Below are 16257 nucleotides of genomic sequence, written 5' to 3' on the forward strand. Positions count from 1 at the left end.
CGGCATCTCTTTTTTTTCATTTTTTTATGTAAAATTTTTTCTGTTGAATTTTTTTTAATTTGTTCGTGCAATTTTTTTTCGATTTTTTTCTCTTAGAGTTCCCTGTTTCCTATTTTTTTTTCAAAAAATTTTTTGCTCTCCAATTTTTTTCTTTGATTTTCCATCTTAAATTTTTTTCTCAAATTTTTCTCTCTAAAATTTTTCTCGTCAAAATTCTCTCTTTTTTTCTCAAAATTTTTTTCTTGAAAAAATTTCTTGAAATCAGAAAACGACAAAAAACTTACTAAAATAGGAAAAAACGAACGTTCTGAAAATTGACCGTACGGAACTCCTCCGTACGGTTGACGTAAACTAGCGGTTCCCTCCCAAGGACGGCCTTGTATTTTCACGGTATTAAGTCCATGTCCCCAACCAGTCCACGGTCCACACCTGCACACATTCCCTTCTGACATATAAACATTCTCTGCTGCGGATTTGTTCGCTTGCTGCGAGGCTCTTCCGGTGGCTGGCACTTAGCACAACCACTCCAACGATCTCACACATCTCTGGTCCAAGAATTCCCATGCAGCATCTGTCAAATAAACAATAGAGAGAGAGAGAGACGACAACAGAGCAACAAGAAAAGAGAGGGGAAGAGAGAGAAGACAACAGAGAAAAAAGAAAAGAGAGGCGGGAAACAACAAGAGGAGAGAGGGAGAGGGAGAAGAAAGTAACAAGAGGAGGGAAACAGCAAGTAAGCCATTTTAGCTCTCATCCCTTTGGTTGGTCAGTTTAGGTTTTGTTCTCTCTCTAATTTCTGCTGGGGCCTTTTCCTTGAGAAGACAAAATTAAAATTTGCTCTTTAGGGGACCAAGCAACAGCAGCACCATCATCACTTCTCTCTCTAGATTACTGCAATCCTTTCTCTCTCTCAAAAAACCGCAATGATCGACTTTACCACACCCTCCTCTTCCTTTGATGATCCCTGCTGCCGCCTTTACCTTTCTTCTTTGCCTCCCCTTTTCCCTTTATTCCCTGCCTAGCTGCTTTGCTTGCTGCTAACAAATGCTTTCCATTGCCGCTAGCTAGCTCTCCAACCCCTAGCCCCCTACTACTGCATCTCTCCTTCAGGTTCAGCCATAGCAGCACTACGTGCAGGCGCGGCAGCGAGGGAGCAGGTACTGGAAGGAACGCCATGAAGGAGTTCTCGTACGAGGAGGTGGAGGCGGCCACGGGCGGATTCGCGGCCAAGAACCTCGTGGGGAAGGGCAGCCACGGCAGCGTCTACAAGGCCAGGCTGCGGGGAGACGGCAGCAGGACGGCCGTCGTCGCCGTTAAGCGGCCGTCCCACGCGCAGGGGGAGGCGAAGCTCGCAAACGAGATCGCCGTGCTCTCCGCAGCGCCGCGCCACCCGGGCGTCGTCGCCTTCGTCGGGGTCGTGGTCCGGCCGGCGCCGGCGGCCGTGGATGAGGGGGTGAAGAGGGCGGCGGCGGCGCCTCCGCCGCCGCTGCTCGTCATGGAGTACGTGCCCAACGGGTCGCTGCACGACCTGCTGCACCGGGCGCCGAGGCCGCCGCCGTGGCCGCGGCGCGTGGAGATCGCGCTGGACGTGGCGCGCGCCGTGCAGGCGCTGCACGCCGCGGCGCCGCGCGTCATCATCCACCGGGACGTCAAGTCCGCCAACGTCCTGCTCGGCCGCGACGGCCGCGCCCGGCTCTCGGACTTCAGCCTCGCCGTTAGGGTCGCCGTTACCGCTCTCAGTAAGGAGGGCGGCGACGCCGGCGACGACGAAGGCTCGGCGGGGCCGGCGCCGGCGGGCACGATCGGGTACCTGGACCCGTGCTACACGGAGCCGGAGCGGCTGGGCCCGGAGAGCGACGTGTTCAGCTTCGGCGTGGTGCTCCTGGAGCTCGTGAGCGGGCGCAAGGTGATGGACGTGAACGCGTGCCCGTCGTCCATCGTCGCCTGGGCCGCGCCGCTGATCGCCGCGGGGCGGGCGCGGGAGGTGCTCGACGCCAGGGTGGCCGCGCCGCCCACCGCGCGGGTCGAGGGCGCCGTCGCCCGCGTCCTGGCCCTGGCGGCGCGGTGCGTGTCGGAGAGCGTGGAGCGGCGGCCGGCCATGGCCGAGGTGGTGTCCGAGCTGCACGGCGCCCTCGAGAGCGCCGGGTGGCACCGCCGCCGCCGGGGCGGCGTGGTCCAGCGGGCGTGCAGGCGCGTCGCGTCCTGGGGGCAGCGCGTGAGGTGGAGCAAGAGGGTGAGGGCGACCAAGGTCGAGTGCACCGAGCACTCCGACAGCGGCGTCGCGCTCGATCGCGAGGGCTCGCCGTGCGCTCTGCCATCGCATCCAAACAACGACACGAGCGGCGGCGCGCTCAAATGAGCCGCTGGTCCCTCGAAAACCAAACCAAATTTCGGTTTCAATTCGAGACGAATTCAATCTCGTTGTCATTACTTAGGTGCTAAATCATCGATGTTTTACTGTTATCATCAAAAGACTTACTGTCTGTCAGAGCAGTTACGAGATTAATCTAACGACTCATCGTTCAGCTTGTGCAAGACATGTTTAGTTCCCAAAATTTTTCACGTGCTACAACTTCAAACGTTTGACCACTAATTAGAAATATTAATTGTGGATAATTGATGAAATATATTCCATGAACCCCTGGCAAAATCGCGAGACGAATCTAATAATAATTAGACAATGTTGTGCTACAGTAAATAACCTCTAATGACGGATTAATTAGGCTTAATAGATTCGTCTCGCGATTTCCCGTCCATCAGTGTAATTAGTTTTTATAATTAGTCTATGTTTAGTACTTCTAATTAGTATTGTAAAAGTTCTCAAATTTTTTTCCTAACGCTCCCCTCTCGAGATATGAATGTACAGTGAAGCCGATGTGCAAAAACTTCATTCATGTTTGAAATTTCAGGCTTTCTTGGTCTCTGACTTCAGGTTTGAACCCAACCATGGCGTTTCACTATCATTGCGTATATGATTGTACGCACCGTCACGCCAAGTCTGAAGCATGCGACCAAAAATCTGGCCATGTAGTGTATAAAAATATGTGGGACTGGGAGGAGTAGTCGAGGTCAAGCAGGGCAGGTTAGGCAGCTGGACAATTAGGGCACGGGTAGCTCATGGGGTTCAGGTAAAACGAACCCATGCTGGCATGGCATGAGGCCAACGGCATCTGCAGCAATGGTAGACTAACATCAGGTGGACACTGTATCTTTTCTTTTGCTTTAGCCATGAGATGGCCATTATGTGAACACGGGCGGCTGCTGTCTGCTGAACTGCCCTGCACGCATGCTGCATCCTGCATGCAACAGTAGCAAAAGCTGCAGGCTGGTAGCTCTTTGATCTGAATCTGATTTACTACTTTGCAAGGGAGGAAGAAAGAGAGTGAGAAAGGTGTGTGTGTGTGTGGAGGTTAATCTAGTGTCTGATGCACTGACAGAGCATGAAAGCAAGCTCATTGTATAATCCTAATGGGGTATCTACTTTTGCTAATTAATCTACTTTATTGAGGAGATGGATAGATAAATTGCTGGGAGGATCGGATCTTCGGAGGATCGGTTCCGGAGTTTGGGAAAAATAAGAAACTCAATAATAATGTCGTGCTTTTGTGTGTGGCTGTGAATTCTGGATATCTTTCGAAAATGCATTAACTAATGCGGATGGATGCGAATTAGGTATGACGGCTTTCCAAATTCTTTTCTGAAAACAAAAATGACTACCTTCAAATCAAACCCAGTTTCGTTTTGTAGCATGGAAAGGTGAAGACACCTAACATCTCATCCCCAGTCACAGTATTTTGAAATCTATACCTTATTTCTAAAGCGAGCAAGGTTTTCACCAAAATTTTTAGTTTGGTCTGTCTTGTGTTGTTGACAGGTGGATCTTAGTCTATCCCGTATGCGAGTCGGACTAACTTTCGTTAATCGGAATCCTAACTAGGACCCGGAGAAATTAATCGGAATCATAATATGAACTCATCAATCGGAATCCCAATCGGATTCTAGACAATCAATGCTTCACATGATCAAAACGGCCAGTACACAAAGTGAACAAGCACAAAGTTAGTGATATTATTTTGTTTGTGATATTATGTAAATCTATTATATATATTATCTGTAACAACGTACAGACACTATGCTAGTATATTTAAAAACAGCGCATGTACTGACTCGGATTTTTTTAAAAAAAATGCTTAACCACCCAACATTCACGTTTTTTTTTGAATGATGCGATAGTAAACATTTTTCACAGAATCCACACTTATCGAAGAATTTGCATGCATCTCTTGTTTAGATTTAATTGAAAACAGGTATTGCAAACGGAATTGAAACGTCATATCGCGTTGAAGTGCCGAACTTAAAGGTCGATTTCTTTTTTGTTGCTTCTTATTTATTTAAGGACAAGCCTTTCCACAAACTTGTATCTTACGTTATATGAATATAATGAGGTCACCTTCTTTTGTTTATTCACGTTCAAAGGAATGGGAATCCCATCTTTGAAAAAGTTCTTTGGTTTTGGGGAAAAGGATGGTAGACGAGGAGACCGAGTCCATGAGAAAAGCTGCATTGACAAATTCCGTTGTTGAATAGTTCTTGTTCCCGATTTTGTCTACTAATCGTCATCTTCTAGCACCAGCTCTCGTGAAACAAGAGACTGGTGCTGTTTCTTGCTTTGCTTTCACTTTCCAATTTAATACCGACGACCAATTTTCAATGATGGGTAAAGGATTCTACTAAATTGATGAACAGAACAGAGTAGACTTATACAAATGTAGGAAAAACAAGGTGCGAAGGGTAAAGTCGTACTTCCTTCGGATCTAGTACGGTCGATAGACGTGATATCTCCAGTCAACTGTTAGACCAAAACTTGTCCCCGAAATGCTGGTGTTCACTTGGAAAGTCATCGGTGCCTGCATAGTTAATCCACAAACTCAAAAACAGGGATTGTGCAAGGTATAGTTTCATTGAATGTCATCTCACAAGTTTCCACGACCCGGTTAGTCTCAAGATTCAGAACACGATAAGCACGACTGTGAGATGCATAACCAAGTAAGATTCCATCCGAAGAATGAGATTCAAATTTGTCCAAATTGTGTTGTTTCAAGATGAATCATCAGCACCCGAAAGCTCTCAAATGGCTAACCTTAGGCGCACGCCGGTGCATGAGCTCATAAGTTGTTTTCTTCAAGAGAGCACACAAGAAAATCTGGTTCGAAATATAACAAGCAGTATTAACTACCTCAGCTCAATACTTCCTAGGAGTCCTGTGCTCATCGAGCATCATCCTAGCCATCTCAATGATGGTCCGGTTCTTGCGCTCAACAATTCCATTATGAGGGGGCACATAGGGAGAAGAAAACTGATGTTCGAGACCACGATCACAACAAAGAGCTTCAAAACGAGCGTTCTTGAACTCTGTCCCATTGTCACTGCGAACAGCTCTAATGGGATCATATGGTTCCTCGTTCTTCAATCTCAAAATCAGATCTCGAACAAAACCAAAGACTTCATCCTTTGTCTCAAGAAAGTAGACCCAAGAATAGCGAGAAAAGTCATCTACAATCACAAGAACATACCATTTTCCACCAGCTGAACACACCCGAGTAGGACTAACAGTGTCCATATGTAAAAGCTCAGCCGGATGGTCAGTCATCATCTGATTCACAGGTGGGTGAGAAGTATCAACCATCTTCCCGTGACGACATAGAGCACAAACCAAATCCTTCTCAAATTTCAGCTTAGGAAGACCTCGAACAAGACCCAAAGAGATCAAGCGTGAAAGCAAATCAAAACTCAAATGTCCTAGTCTCATATGTCATTTCCAAAGCTCAAAAGAAGAACCGGCAACCAAGCACCGTGAAGATCCGAATGAAGTCAAAAAAATCAGCATGGAAGATCTGACCCTCTGGGATGATCATGCACACAAGCTCACCTTGGGAATCAAGAATCCGTGAAGACCCGTGCTTGAAGCGCACCTCAAAGCCTTCATCAAGCAGTTGTGAAACCGAAAGCAAATTGTAACCAAGAGGTCAAACAAGTGCAACACATTTGAGAGTAAAGTTGTCACTCACCTTGATCGCACCTTCAGATATTACCTTACCTTTGTTGTTATCCCCAAAAGTGATGTACTCCTTGGTACTCACAGGGGTGAGGTTGGAGAACCATCTAGGATTTTCGGTCATGTGATGAGAACATCCAGAGTCGAACAGCCACATGTCCTCCGGCCCTCCAACCTACATTAGTAGCAAGAAGAAGAGTGAGCAAAGGCGCTGCCGGTATTTTTACCGCTCGCCTACTTTGGGATACCCTAAGATAGGAGATGGTTGGGAGCATATCGCCGAATCTGGAACTTGAAGGTAAACGTAAGAACACAAGACACAAATTTAGACAGTTTCGGGCCGCCGAAATAGCGTAATACCCTACGTCCTATGTGGTGGTTTGGTATATTGCGCCCTGCACTAGTTCATACCGATCTAGGTACCCCACCCTACTTTATATAGTCCAGGGGGTGGAATTCTAGTCAGTTTACAAGGTAGGAGTCCTAGGAGGATTACAAAGTAGAGTCCTAGGAGGATTACAATTTCTTCCTTCCTTGTGTGTATCCGGAATCTTCATCTTATCTATGCGGTGTGCACAGTCTTGTGGGCCTGGGTCTGACAAGCCCCCGAGCTCTTCGTAGCCGAGTACTGCTGGCGTCGAGTACTTGTGAAATCGTCTTCAAGTACTTCGAGTGCTCCGTCGAGTGCTCCGTCGAGTGCCTCAAGTGATCTTCTGAGTACTTCCGGCTGCATCGAGGCTGTGAGGTGCTCAAGCCCCGAAAGTCTTCTTTTATATGGTGAGCGATGAACTCGTGCTCCATATGAGTAGCCCTCGAGGCTTAGGTTGAATCGCAGAATCAGGCTGAGGGTCAAATCAGTCTTCAATCTTCTGGTCTTTATCTTCCAAAATTTTGAAAAATAAGCTGTCGATGACACGTGTCCCGCAGCCCCCGAGCCTTGAATCCAAATTCCAAGATTTAGAATAAAGGATCCAAAAGTCGTGGCAGGCAGTGTAGAATTTTTCTTACCTCCGGTCTTCACATGAGTCAGCATCGAGTAGTTTTGCGGCGTCCAGCCTGCGAGCCAGGCAAGCCATGGAAGCCACGTCGAGTAGTTTTTGGTATCCAGCCCCCGAGCCTGAGGGCAGAACGTGCCAGCAGCATGCTCCAAGTCTGATTTCCTGAGAGACAAACATAAAAATATGTTGTAAAATGATATACATGATATCAAATTGGGAGTGAATCCCTGCATTGCAAAAAATGCTCGTAAAAGAATGGGAGAGAATCCTTGCATTAAAAATGCATATAAAACTTTTTTTCGTGTCTTGCGGTCATGTAATTTCCCCGAGCAGTTAGCCTATTACGTGTAAGCACCTGATCCCTGATAGCCGTAGCCCATAGCGCAGGGAACGTGGCCGCATGCACGCGTAGGAACATAGGCGTACAGAAGAGTCGAGGTTGGCGTGTGCTCCTCGAATACTTTAGCAACCGTTGAGAGAAGACAACGAAAACAGAGAAGAAGTCGACAAGGCGACAAATAAGATGCGCGGCGCGCATAAAGCACTCGATGAGAGTGCGGGTTACGGACAAAAAGGTCGGCAAAAGTGCGGGTTGTACACAAGAAAAGTTGGCAAGAGTGCGGGTTGCGCACAAAGCAGTCGATTACGGTGTAGCTCCCGAGCGTAGGTTCGGTCAAGAGGCGTACACCAAAAAAGCAGTCGATCTTGTGAAAAACAAGTTGAAAAAGATATAAATGACTTAGCTTGATTGACGCCGACTAGTCGGAGTTGGTTCCAACTAGTTATTGATGGTGTGAGGCCCACTCTCGACTAGTTTTCTAGTCAAGACACGTAGTCGAAGTAGTCGACGCCGTGTCGAAGTAGTCAACGCTGCGATCCTGAGTAGTCGAAGTAGTCGACGCCGGTTGTTGGTGTTGCCGAGTAGTCGAAGTAGCCGTAGCTTGGGTGCGAGTTGAAGTCGAGGCGAGTTGTCGAGGTCGATGTAACTGTCGCTGTGGCGCAAGTCTTTATGGCTACGATTAGCCAAGAGCTTGTTGTCTCCTGGTAGCTTCTCATGTGTACGTGGCAATTTGATCCCAATTTACGTATCTTCAATGGATGTGTAGAGAGCAACGTTGACTCCATGGCATCGGATTTGGCAATAGTGCAATCCAGGTGCTGACTGTGTGATTCGGACTCCAAAGCCGAAATGGATTCCTACTGGATTTCTTCTTGACGTTGCCGATCGAGAAGATTACGAAGTTGATTCCGTCTTGAATTTCGACAGGAAACACGACGAGTTGCAGATTAGTGGTCGCCTAGCTACAACCGCGCTGCTCCACCAAGTTGATTGATTTTGAAGATGTAGTCCTTCAAGCTCTCCCAATGATCGCGACGATCGGCCCCACGGTGGGCGCTAACTGTCGGTATTTTTACCGCTCGCCTACTTTAGGATACCCTAAGATAGGAGATGGTTGGGAGCAGATCGCCGAATCTGGAACTTGAAAGTAAACGCAAGGACACAAGACACAAATTTAGACAGGTTCGGGCCGCCGAAATAGCATAATACCCTATGTCCTGTGTGGTGATTTGGTATATTGCGCTCTGCACTGGTTCATACCAATCTAGTTACCCCGCCCTCCTTTATATAGTCCAGAGGGTGGAATTCTAGTTGATTTATAAGGTAGGAGTCCTAGGAGGATTACAAAGTAGAGTCCTAGGAGGATTACAATTTCTTCCTTCCTTGTGTGTATCCGGAATCTTCATCTTATATATGCGGTGTGCACCGTTGAAAGCATCTAGGCCCCTAATTCGAGTTTTGGTAATTAATGACAACGGTTTGTGGATTAACGATTTCATTTGAGATAATGAGTATAGGTTGATCCACGAATGAAAGAGATTTAGTTGTGAACGTATGGAGTTTTGGAGATGATGAGTAAAGCTCGGGCTCAAGGCAAAGGTATAAAATAGGGCTTTTGTATTTTACCGGTCACAAGGCGTTTAGTGGATGAAAAGTGACCGGATTTGTTGGATAGATAGCCGTACTATCAAGAGTGGTTGTGTACTCATGCTTGACGGGTCTTTAGTGCCATTTTGCTCAAAATATCTAGGTGCATGCATGAGGGCTAACGACATTTTGAAAAGATTTGTAAAAGAACAAGTTTGAGAGCTGACTGCACAAACGCGGACAGTCTGCCCCTGGGGCGCGGACGGTCCGCAATCGTTCCAGAGAGCATGTTTGGCTATGGTGTTTTTTAGAAGTGACTGGCGGACAGTCCGGCCCAGGTGGGCGGACGGTCCGCAGCTCTAACTCAAAATGTACCAGAGAGGGTGTTTCCCTGGTTGGGCTTATGATCTGTGCGGCGGACGGTCCGCCCCTGGGGCGCGGACGGTCCACCGGCTATTTGACAATTTGTACCAGAGACATTGTTGTCTCTTGTGGTTTTCAAGGATGAACTGCGGACGGTCCGCTACTGAGGCGCGGACGGTCCGCAGGCTAATTTCAAAGTTGTTCCAGAGACGATGTTAGTCTCTGGTAGTGTGGAACACTTTACTGCGGACGGTCCGCTCCTGGGGAGCGGACGATCCGCCAGGGCTTAACGGCTAGTTCAGACACGCATTAAATGCACTCTGACTCACTGGTTTATAACGACGGACGGTCCGGTTTTTGAAAAGCGGACGGTCCGCGACTTCGCAGAAAAGAGTGTAACGGCTAGTTTTTGAAGGGATGTCTATATATACCCAATGCCCGGCCATTGGGTGTCTCTCTTGGCCATTTGGACTGCATTCTTGACATCATAGAGCTAAGGCATCCCTCTCTCACACACACTTGCTTAGAGATTGCATTCTTGAGGGTGTGAGAGCTTCCTAGTGCATTGCATCAAGAGTTTGAGCTTTGTGGCATTAGGGAAACTTCAAGCAAGCGTCATCAACTTGTTACTCTTGGGAGTTGCCGCTCCCTAGACGGCTTGGAGAAGAGGATTTCGTGGAGCACCTCCAAGGAGATTGTTGAGGAGCCCCGATTTCGGTTGTGAGATGTCTTGTGCTCACCTCACCGGAGTGGTGAAGAGCAACTCTAGTGGAATCGAGGTGTGGAGCGGTTCCTTGATTCAAGCCGGCTCAAGATCAAGAGGTTCTTGATAGAGGAGCGGTTGATTCTTGGAATCCACCTCAATGTGGATTAGGGGTGACCGGCAAGTCATTGACACCACGGGATAAATTCTTGTGTCAAGCTTGGTTACTTCTCTTGCTCACTTTTATTCTTGTCTTTACTTTGAGCAATTTACTTTACTAGAGCTTGATTTGTATCTTATCACCGTAGGTTGCAAACCCATCTAGAGATAGTAATAGCATGACATAGGACTTTCCTTTGTTACTAATTAAATTTCTCTAGTGTTGTTGCTCTTTAGTTTTTAAACTGCCTATTCACCCCCCCTCTAGTCGGTGTTCTTGATCCTACAAGTGGTACCAGAGCTAAGTACCCCATTAATTACGGATTTAACCATCTTGGAATAGAACAATGACTAGTGATAATGGGATTCATGTTGGGAAGCCACCGTTCTTTGATGGGAACAATTATGATTATTGGAAGACTAGGATGTCGGCTCATATCAAAGCAATGAGTAGAAAGCTATGGAGAGTAGTAAGTGATGGATATGTCATTTTGGACTCAACAAAAATGTCACCCCTAGATGAGGAAAATGAGATACTAAATGATCAAGTGGTTAATGTGCTCTTTAGTGCTCTTGATGTGACTGAATTTAATAGAGTCAAGAGCCTCACAAATGCAAATGACATATGGAAGAAACTCATGGAAATTCATGAGAGCACATCTAGTGTGAAGGAGGCCAAATTATATTTGCTTAAGGGCAATTTTAGTAAATTTACCATGAAGAAGGATGAGAGTATAGCCGAGATGTTCAACCGGCTAAATGACATTGTGAATGACCTCAAGGGACTTGGATTTGAGGTACCGGATGGGGATTTCAACCACAAGTTTCTTAGATGTCTTCCGGAAAGATATGACACAATTGTGACCTTACTTGTAAGGTCAAATGTGAAGACCGCAACTCCCACACAAATATTGGGAGAAATTCTCACCCGTGACATGTTCAAGAAATCTCAAGATGAAGCTCATGGTGGAGAAATTGATGTGAAAAAGAAAAGTGTGGAATTCAAAGCTCAAGATAGCAAAAATGAAGAAGAAAGTGGGTGCCAAGAAAAAGAATCGGATGAGGAGATGGCTCTCTTTGACAAAAGATTCAATAGAATGATGAGCAAGAAGAACTTTGGCAAGAGAGGTCAATCATCAAGAAAAAATCTTTTTATGGACAAGACTTGCTTCCAATGTGGTGAAGTAGATCATATCATTGTCAATTGTCTAAACAAGAAAAAGGACAAGAAAAATGATGAAAAGAAGAAGAAGAATGGCCAAGCTTATTTTGTTGAATGGAATTCCGATGCAAGCTCCGATGATGATGATGACAAGCCATCCAAGGGAGTTGCCGGGATCGCCGTCAAGGAGGCTCCATCACTCTTCTCTACACAACATTGTCTTATGGCAAAGGGTGGTGCAAAGGTACAACAAGATGGTGAACTTGATGAACTTTCATATGATGATCTTGTTGAAATGCTTAATGATGCCGATGAATTCATGACAAAGGAAAAGGCTAAGTTGAAGGAGTTGAAGTTGAAGTTTACTTCTCTTCAAGATTCCTATGAGGAGCTAAAGACTTCTCATGAGAATCTCAAAGAAACTCATGAGAAGCTTGAGGAAGCTCACAATACCTTGCTTAATCATGAAAGAAAAGCAACATTGAGCATTGGTGTTAGTTGTGATTTAATTGATGATAAATCTTGTGGCTCTAGCTCTACTAGTTCTTTTTGCACCAAAATTGATAACCCATCTTGCAATGAATCTCTCATTATGGAAAATGATTTGTTAAAGAAAGAGATTACTTGCTTGACTAATGATTTGAGAAAGTGCTATGATAGTAGAGCCAAGTTTAATCATTGTTGGGCAAGCCAAAAGTTCACCTTGAACAAGCAAGGGTTTGGATATATTACTAAAAAAGGGAAGAAGGCTTTTGTGCAAACCAAAACTACTTTTGTGAAGAGTAGTGGTAAGCCATATTGTGAAAAATGCAAGAAGTTTGGTAATGTTGAGAAGAATTGCACCAACAAGAAAGTCATATCCTTTGATTCAAGTTACATGCTTATGAAAAATTCAAATGGCCATGTTAGTGCAAAATTTGTTGGGATACTTATAAATGGTGCTAAAAAGAATGACATTTGGGTGCCAAAAGTCTTGGTCACTAACGTGGTCACTAACGTTCAAGGACCCAAGAAAGTTTGCGTACCTAAAAGAGTTACTTCCTTTCTGTAGGTGAATTACAAATCCGGAGGAAGACATTGGGTGCTTGATAGTGGATGCACTCAACACATGACCGGAGATCCAATGATGTTTTCCTCTCTATATGAGAATGTGGGTGGCTATAGTGACATCATCTTTGGTGACAATAGCCGGGGCAAAGTCAAAGGAGTTGGTACAATTCCTATCTCAAGTGATCATTCTCTTTCAAAAGTATTGTTGGTTGATTCTCTCAAGTTTAATCTCTTAGCGGTCACTCAACTTTGTGATTTTGGATATAAGTGTAGTTTCACTAAAGATGATGTGGTAGTGACTAGCTTGGATGGAAAAGATCACATCTTTACGGGATTTAGACATGAGGATGTATATCTTGTGGATTTTGCTACTAAAGAGGCAAACTTGTCTACTTGTTTGTTCACTCAATCATCCTTGGGTTGGTTATGGCATAGAAGGCTTGGTCATGTTGGCATGAAGCAACTCAACCGACTTTTGAAGCATGATTTAGTAGTTGGCTTGAAGAATGTGAAGTTTGAAAAAGATAAGCTATGTAGTGCATGTCAAGCCGGAAAGCAAGTTGCAAATACTCATCCCACTAAGAGTGTTATGTCAACCGAGAGACCATTGAAATTATTGCATATGGATTTATTTGTTCCTACAACATATAGAAGTATTGGTGGGAATTGCTATTGTCTTGTGGTAGTAGTGTAAGAATCGATGGACCAAGAGGGGGGTGAATTGGGCCTTTTTCAAATTCTAAAATAAAGTAAAACAACCTTAACCTATGCAATGCTAGTAAGGCACCAATTCACCAACCGGATAACTAAGCTACCTACACAAGCTAAGAGAGATAAAACAAAGTAAAGCCTAGCAAGGTAGAGCTAAGTTATGATCTCTAAGTCAAGCATATGAGTAAATTTGCATGAAAGAAAATGCTTGAATAAAGAGAGTGGACAAGAGACGACCGGATTTTTTCCCGTGGTATCGATGTGTTGGCACACACCCCTAATCCACGTTGTGACACTCACAAAGAGTATTGTCACCTCCCAAGTCACCGAGACAAGGGCGCTCACTAAGAGTCTCCATTCACCATCCCGGCGTGGTGGAGATCAAGCCACGTACAATCTTCTTCTCCGGGCTCCCACAATCCTTGGCAAGCTCCGCGAGAAACACCTCGATCACCAAGATCGCCTAGGTGATGCCAATCACCAAGAGTAACAAGCTAAGGCCTTCACTTGAGCAAGAACCGATCACCAAGAACGGATGCACACAAGCTTCTCTCTACTCAAGTCCTTAATCTTGCTTCTTGATTGATTGAATGAACAAATATGTGAAGGATGAAGCTCAATGTGGCTCTTGACTAAGGTATGAGTGTTTGGATGTTGCCTGGTGTCAAGAGTGTGCGAAATGACCCATTGGAGGGGTATATATAGGCAGCTCACACGAATAGAGCCGTTGGAGAAAAGCTGCCAGAAAACTGCGTAGCGCCGGTTAATCCGACGTCCCTCCAATAGTCATCGTCGGTTTGACCGATGAATGTAAACTGCCCCTTCTGGAAACTAGCCGTTACAACTTGGGCAGATTAACCGACGTATCATCAGTTTAACCGGTGAGTGTAGTTGTCCACTGATCAACTGAAAAACCAAGTCTCTGGACAACTGCACCGACGTTAACTCAAACCTATCGTCGGTTTAACCGGTGAGTACAACTTCTGAAATCCTTGGAAAAACCATCTCACTGGTCAATTGCACCGACGTCCCATTTCAAACACCGTCGGTTTAACCGGTGTATAGAACTTGAAATACCCTGGAAAAACCAACTCTGGACTAATGCACCGACGTTAAATTCAAACACGTCGGTTTAACCGGTGTATTGACTTGTCCAGACTCTGCTGACTACGTTTAACCGACGTATAGAAAATTGGCAGCGTCGGTTAAACCGGTGTTAAAGACTTTTTCTGATTTTGCCTTTTCTGATTTGAGTCTTGAATAAAATCCAAATATTCTTGAGTTATAAGTTGAGAACCACTTATTTGAACTTCTAGAAACCTGAGTGACCATAGTGTGCATCCATTTTCAAATGACCATGTTCATGCTCAAGTTACTTAGCCTTAACCCCTCTTAATAGTGCGATCACTACAAAACTATAAAACCTATACTAACCTAAGTGTCCTGCTCAACCTTATGACACTTAGGACTAGAAGGATCCTTAGTCTTGACATATATAAGAGTTAAATACCGAGATCGCCTTTTTGAATAACGAAATTGAGGGGCCTCTTTTGACATATGACCAAATGAGTGATAATGATCTATTAATCTGCATAAACTCATTAGTCACAATGAAAGGATCACCGGGGTGTCCGACCCTAGAGGGGGAGGGGCTGAATAGGGTCGCTAATCGCTTTTCTATCCTAGGGCTCAATCTAATTGCATAAGATAAACCTAACACGTCCTACACATGCTAGTTATGACTATGGTTTATCTATGCTACCCTCTACTTACCCCAAAAGACTTGCCACCTATAGCCAATCCTAATCAAACTAACTAGGAAAGTAAAGGTAAGCAAGAAAGAGTAAATGCGGAAACGTAATGCGGTAAGTAAAGCGGTAAGGGAGAGGATATGCAAACTCCCGTGAAGACACCAAGACACACGATTTAACGTGGTTCGGTTAGGACACCAAAGTCCCTCCCTACGTCCACGGCCACTTCCTCACAAAGAACAAGTGTGATGCCGAGTCTCTTCGCTTGATCACCGTCTTGCCACGCCTCCAAGGCTCCCGACAAGCAAAGGCTAAGTGACGCCAAGTCACAAAGACGAGGTCACCGCCACCGTCTATCTCGAAGCGTCACCACGGCACCGTCTTCACTATCTTGGAGCTTTAACACCAAGTAGGGGCCTCCTTCCCCGCACAAAGTGTCGTTGCCACTCCACACCAAGTCGGAGGGTCACACGACGAGTACACAAGGTGCTTGCCGCAGCAAGGCTTTCTCTCAAGCTAGTTCTCTCAAGAACTAAGCCTAAACAGGCACTAAGCACTCTCACAAGTGTGCTTAAACCTATATGATGTACAATAAAGCTCTATGGTGGTTGGAGATAATCTTTAGCTCTTGTATACTTCTTTGAACTCCAGCACTCTCAAATGACCCGGCCTTGGGGGTATATATAGGCAGCACAAGCAAATATAGCCGTTGGAGAAAAGCTGCCAGAAATGTGCTTAACGCCGGTTAATCCGACGTACCCCAAAAGCCATCATCGGTTCAACCGGTGTATGTAAACTGCCACTTGAAAAACTAGCCGTTAGCAATTAACCGGTGTATCGCCGGTTTAACCGATGCAATCAACCGGTGTATGTAAAATTAGCGTCGGTTTAACCGGTGATTGTAACTTCTTCACGTTCCTCCAAAAACCACCTCTCTGGACAACTGAACCGATGCAATTGACCGATGCATCGTCGGTTCAACCGGTGTATGTATTTTCATCGGTCTTCGTTTGGCAATGCACCGACGTATGCATTTTCTTCAACGTCGATTAATCCGGTGAGTGTATCTTCAGTTTCCAGCTTCTGGACAATTACACCGGCGTGTGTCTTTTCCTTAACATCGGTTCAACCGGTGTATTGAATTTCTTCACAGTCTCTTCGATTCTTGTCCTTTGGACCGAAGCGGTTTCAGGACGCTGCCCTGAGACCCGCGAGGGGCGGCTCCCCCTCGACCCCCGTCCGCTAACCGGGTAGCGGAACCCCCGTAGGGGTGGCCCTTCGGGCCTAGCTGCGCCTATCTTCTCTTTGTCATCACTTGAACCTAAAAGCCTGGGAATGTTTATCTTGACAATCATATTAGTCCAAGTGTTGTGTGTGT

General features: G+C 45.7%; 1 protein-coding gene across 1 annotated transcript; it reads left to right on the forward strand.

Annotated features, from left to right (window-relative positions):
• Positions 1-394: 394 nt before the first annotated feature.
• LOC120676780 (serine/threonine-protein kinase-like protein At5g23170) lies at positions 395-2535 on the forward strand. The gene has a single exon (XM_039958114.1). It carries the CDS (start codon positions 1175-1177, stop codon positions 2357-2359), a length of 1185 nt encoding a protein of 394 aa, XP_039814048.1. The 5' UTR covers positions 395-1174; the 3' UTR covers positions 2360-2535.
• Positions 2536-16257: the final 13722 nt, after the last annotated feature.

Source organism: Panicum virgatum, chromosome 5N (genome assembly GCF_016808335.1).
Source record: "Panicum virgatum strain AP13 chromosome 5N, P.virgatum_v5, whole genome shotgun sequence".
NCBI classification, from domain to species: Eukaryota; Viridiplantae; Streptophyta; class Magnoliopsida; order Poales; family Poaceae; genus Panicum; species Panicum virgatum.